The sequence below is a fragment of the Amia ocellicauda genome, chromosome 5, assembly GCF_036373705.1.
Source record: "Amia ocellicauda isolate fAmiCal2 chromosome 5, fAmiCal2.hap1, whole genome shotgun sequence".
NCBI classification, from domain to species: Eukaryota; Metazoa; Chordata; class Actinopteri; order Amiiformes; family Amiidae; genus Amia; species Amia ocellicauda.
The window spans coordinates 19467053-19473052 of NC_089854.1; the positions used below are offsets into that span (position 1 = coordinate 19467053).

Here is a 6000-nt window from a genome sequence, read left to right on the forward strand (position 1 = left end):
CGCTTCGATGGGAAACAACATGGATTCCTCTCAGCCGTTAATCATCCCTTCTGAGCACAAACACATGGAGCAACATGTTGCGCAATCAGCAAAAAATAAATATCGGTTAATGTCATCTGAGAAACGTGTGGAGCAGCACGGGGGGGTCTCAGAGGCTCTCACTTCAGGGGGTCTGAAAATGTGTTCCATCTGCGGACACGGGAGGTGTGGAAACTGAGTGTTTTGACAGAGACAGGAAGCTCGAGAAATCAATTTTGTATATATGGAAAAGTTCATTCAGGCGTCCGTTTCTCCACAGTGCTGACGGCACAGAGACACTGGGTCTTCAGCGCCTCACACACAGAGCGCAGACCCACAGCTCAACACACCTCTGACACCCCTCCGCCAGCACACAGGCAGGCAGGCAGGCGTGTGTCAGTCTTCCTGCCCGGCTTCCTGTCTCGCCACATCACTGCCGCTCAGTCTTCCTGACTCACTGACCCCTCGGCAGCTGGACCCGGCCTCTACACTGTACTGTACCGCACCCTCTCTCTTTCTCCCTCTCTCCCTCTACCTCGTCCCCTTTCTCTCTCTCCCTCTACCTCACTCGCTCTCTCCCTCTCTGACTCGCTTTCTCTCTCCTCTCTTTTTCCCTCTACCTCACCCTCTCTTTCTCCCTCCCTCCCTCTCTCCCTTTCCTATCTCACACTCTCTCTTGCTCTCTCTCTGCAGGGAGACGATCTGGAGTCTGAGGGTGGGCTTCCTGCAGGAGCGAGTTCTCAGCCAATGGGATTCCTTCACCATCTGGAATGCTGGGAAACAGGGGCGCAAGCTCTACCGATCTCTGAGCCCGGCCTGCCGCAGCAAGGTGAGGGGGTGGGGGGTGCTAGAGGGGCTGGGAGGGCGCAGTGACCTCACAGTGATGGAGCAGACCAGCCGCGGTGGTCCTTGGTGTCCTGCCTCAACAGCATGTATTTATTCTGACTTTAAGGTCGTGGCGTTCTGCGACATCGATGAGAAGAAAATCGAGAAAGGCTACTATACCTACGAGGACTCGGAGGTAGGCCTTCCGTCTTCACAGCCGCCCAGCTGGCCTGTAACTGGTACCACTTGGACCACCGTCTCTCAGCCGGACAGCCTGTGGCCTCCAGTCACTCCAGGAGTGCTACTGGGCCGCAGTGGAAAGCGCTGTTTTTCTGTCTCCCTGGTTGTTGACCCCTTCATGCTTTCTGTGGAAGACTTTCCTATCGGCTATGCCGGCCAGAGATGGCCCCTAATTAGTGTAGACACCCCCCAAATGGCTCACTGCCCCCTCTCTCCCTTCTCTTATCTAGCAGAGGCCCAAGCCGCGGATTCCAGTCAGGCATTTCAGAGACGCCTCTCCGCCATTTATCATCTGTGTGAAGCTGGTGAGTGGATTGTGAACGCAGAGTAAACAGCGGGGCTGGGGTGGTGTTTGACAGTGCCAGACACTCTCCTCTCCTCTCTCCCTCCCCCTCTGTCTATCTCTCTCTCTCTCTCTCTCTCTCTCTCTCTCTCTCTCTCTTCTCCCCTGCCTCCTATCTCATTCTCTCTCTCTGCACCACTTTATATAAATGCCTGGAGAGGGATCTGCCCGGCCTCAGGCTGCTGGGCCCAATCCGTTCCGATCCACAGCTCCTGCACAGTCAGTCATGTTTTCCCTTTGCTCCTGCTTTTCATTTCCTTTCTGGAAAGGAGAGTGGCTCATCAGACTGTGTTTACTCTCACAGTGAGAAAGGGGTGGAAACAGACCAGAGTTTCTCTCCTTCACTGGCAAATCTGATGATTTTTGCTACCAGAAGAAAAAGGAAATGAGTGTCAGTATCTGTTCTCGCTCAGCTTAGCAACACCCAGGAAAATAAATAAACATATATATATATATATATATATATATATATAAAGAGAGAGAGAGACTGCTGATGTGTTTCAGTCTTTCAGAAGGTAGTTCTTCATCAGCTGAAACATGGCAGATTTACCATTAAACCACAAATACAGAATTTTTACTGTTTAAAGGATCTTGTGAGCTTTGTTGAGCTTTTTATTAAAATAAATAAAGTTCTGCTTCAAGCATCTCTGAGATGGCATCATGGTACAGCGTGGCACCCAATGCCTGGTGCAGAGAGCCATCTCTCTGGTCTGTGGTCGCTTATCGGTGCAGCTCCACTGCAGAAATCTTAATCTGCAACCCAGACCACGAGAGGAAGCGACCTGAAACCAGCCTCAACCTGCGCCGGAAACCGAGCTGCGCTGGTCTGTGGTGAGTGCGTGGGGCGGCTCTGCGCCCAGCGCTGCTCCCCTGGCACTATTTTTAGCAGCCACTGAACCCGTTCTCCCCTCGCTCACACACCACATCACACACCAGCCTGCCGACACGCAGCTAATAGGTCCTAATTGGATAATGACACAGTGCCTGCGCTGTGGAGTGTTGGAGCCCTGGGCGGGCAGGAGGCAGCGTCCGTGTGCTCTGTGCTGTGGATTACAGCTCCAGCCTGCAGTTTTACACCACTGACAGGAAGACAACACATCATGTGTGGAGCTGAGCCCCATGCCATGCTGTCAGGTGAGGCCGGGCTCACAACGTCGAGTCCCTCGGCCTCCTATCTCTATTTCCCTCTAAATGACAGGTTCGGGACTCTGGGCCGCGTGCCCAAGGCTGGTGTCAGTCTGTGGTTGCTGTATGGGTTCCAGTCATCCCGAAAGGAGAAGTGTGTTGGAGGAAGGCTGTGCTGACCCCGCACTGACACCGACACTGGGTGGAGTTTATTGCTTTACATAGCAATTTATTTAGCATCAGCGGTTTTTTTTTTCGCTTTTTATTCATGTATTGAAAAAAATGACTGCCCTGAAATCAGAATGAGTGTGTTGGGCAAGTTATTAAAACCTATTCCTGTCCACTGTGCACAACACAAACACACGCACACGGCTCCCACACAGAAGCATGGCTGACACAGACAGACCTGACCTGGTAGCCACAGGGTTCGCTACAGCACTGACAGCCCTCCTGACAATCACAACACTATTGTCCACTATGTCGCACATGACTGCCCCTGGCATCACCCGGTCCTGAGTCCACGGCCCGCTGGGCCACAGCCTGCCGTGATGCGTGTTTTTTCCAGCAGGAGGAACCCAGGCAGCTATTTTTCTTCCCTTTCACTTTTATTTTTATTATTATTATGAACTCTCCCCCCGCTGCGATAAAGACCTCATTACGGCTCACAAGCCCACATTCCTCCTGCAGACCCACACCTAGCCTGAGCCCGAGCAGCTCCAGTCTGGAAAGGTAATAAAGTGCTCAGAGGTATTTGAGCTTCAATATCCACACACATCTGAAAGCCCGGCACGGATCCCAGCCGGATCCCAGCCATCACCTCCAATCAGATGTAGTCGAACCCGAAAGGCCCGGTTCCTCGCCCTCGGTGGAGTCGTCTCAACATATGAACAATGACAACAATCCAGAGAACAACAGATGCTTTCTTTAAGGAAACTGTTTTCACAACATCTGTTTACTGGGAAGAATAATGTCAGTCCTGCCACTCGACACGGGTCCAATTCCCCAGCGACGGCGTTGTTGTCGTTGTTGGTTTGATTTGACTCTTGCAACTTTATACTGATTTTTTTTTATTATAATTTTTTTTCACCATAGATGTTGTGGGAAATCACACAAAAAGTATAAAGGTTGGGCTTTTCTGAAAGTGTGTGCTGCCTGCCAAAACAGGCAAGAAGGAAAAGAGCCCACCCGCCCCATACACACACACCCTTCCCCCACCAACCCGACAAACCAGAATAACAGCCCCGGCCCCACTGATCACACCACGCTGACAGCTCCATTAAATAATAAACTTATCCCAGAGGAAAGATCAAAGGCTCGAGCTGACAGAAGCCCGGCAGCCAGATCATCCTCTTTTCTCTTCCTGTCTTCAGCGAGAGGGAAGCGAAGCGCTGATTTACTGTGGGACATTATCTGGCAGCCCACAGCCACCCTGCCCCCAAAGCCTCAGACACTGAGAGACAGACACTGAGACACAGACAGACACAGAGAGACTGACAGAGACACAGACACAGAGAGACACACAGAAAGACACAGACACACAGAGAGACAGATACTGAGACACAGACAGACACAGAAAGACACTGAGGCACACAGAGACACAGACACACATGAAGACACAAACAGGCAAGCGACACAAATCACAGTGCAGGACAGAGTGATTCATGGTGTTTTTTGTGTTAGTCAGCACAGCCGTGCTGCTAAGTGCGTGTCCTCCGCTGCCAAGTGTTTGCTCCGAAATGGCGTGGAGTGAGATCATCACTGACTGGAAACAGGGTGAGTGTTTGTGTTGTGTGTGATGGGCTGCTCCCTGTCTCTCCCTCTCAGGATATGACAGGTGGAGATCTGGAGGAGAACCTGCACTCCCTCAACCTGAAGGAAGGGCTGGACTACTTTCACTTCAACTGAAGAACGAGAACTGGAACCGAAGGAGCTGAAAGTGAGAGAGCGAGAGAGAGAGGGACTTGGCACAGCAACAGGAATAACAAGACACACTCTGTTGCCAGGAGAAGCTGTTCCTCTCCTGAGAGGCGGTCAGACACACAGCAACACACAGCCTGGTCGTCACTGAGACTGGGTGCTGCTGAGAGACAAAACACTGCACCACACACCACACCGCACTGCACACACACTGCACTGCACACACTGCACTGCACACACCGCACTGCACACACACTGTACCACACACCACACCGCACTGCACACACACTGTACCACACTGCACTGCACACGCACCACACCGCACTGCACACACACCACACCGCACTGCACACTGCACTGCACACGCACCACACCGCACTGCACACACACCACACCGCACTGCACACTGCACTGCACACGCACCACACCGCACTGCACACACACCACACCGCACACCACACCGCACTGCACACACACCACACCGCACTGCACACACCACACCGCACTGCATACACCACACTGCACACACCGCACTGCACTGCACACACCACACTGCACACCGCACTGCACACGCACCACACCGCACACCGCACTGCACACACACTGTACCACACACCACACCGCACTGCACACTGCACTGCACACACACTGTACCACACACCACACCGCACTGCACACACACTGTACCACACTGCACTGCACACGCACCACACCGCACTGCACACACACCACACCGCACTGCACACTGCACTGCACACGCACCACACCGCACTGCACACACCACACTGCACACCGCACTGCACACTGCACTGCACACGCACCACACCGCACTGCACACACACCACACCATACCGCACTGCACACACCACACCGCACTGCACACACACCACACCTCACTGCACACAGACCACACCACACCGCACCGCACACACTACACCGCACTGCACACACACCACACCGCACTGCACACACCACACTGCACTGCACACACCGCACTGCACTGCACACACCGCACTGCACTGCACACACCACACCGCACTGCACTGCACACACCACACCGCACACACCGCACTGCACACACACCACACCGCACTGCACACACCGCACTGCACTGCACAGAACACACCGCACTGCACACACCGCACTGCACACACACTGCACCGCACACAATGCACTGCACACACACCACACTGCACCGCACTGCACACACACCGCACAGCATTGCACACACACTGCAGTGTGTAATAAATAATTAATTAACTAAGAGAATGTTGCAGTGACTTAAGAGTTACTGGAAATGCGTGGCGTCGATTACAGAGCCCCCCCCTCTGTGGCTCCCTCCGCCCACTGACATCAGCTCCCACAGGCCCCCACAGACATGCCGCTGGTCCTACATCTGGACTCTGAGGTGGTGGGTGGAGGGATTCAACAGATACATTGCTATTTAAATGTTCATTTTATTTCATATTCAGAGGAAAGATTAAGATTCAGGTTAAGTCAAATAATAATAATAATAAAAGCATTTTAACTAA

General features: G+C 52.9%; 1 protein-coding gene across 2 annotated transcripts in view; it reads left to right on the forward strand.

Annotated features, from left to right (window-relative positions):
• Window positions 1–6000, forward strand: part of qtgal (queuosine-tRNA galactosyltransferase) — a 43860-nt gene extending 37860 nt beyond the window's left edge. The window contains exons 9-12 of one of the 2 annotated variants that reach the window (XM_066704136.1): window positions 712–847; window positions 971–1039; window positions 1314–1388; window positions 4376–6000. In XM_066704136.1, the coding sequence (XP_066560233.1) occupies window positions 712–847; window positions 971–1039; window positions 1314–1388; window positions 4376–4456 (361 nt within the window). In that variant the 3' untranslated portion in view covers window positions 4457–6000. The remainder of the gene's footprint in view (window positions 1–711; window positions 848–970; window positions 1040–1313; window positions 1389–4375) is intronic. The other variant, XM_066704137.1, reaches the window with a different exon arrangement.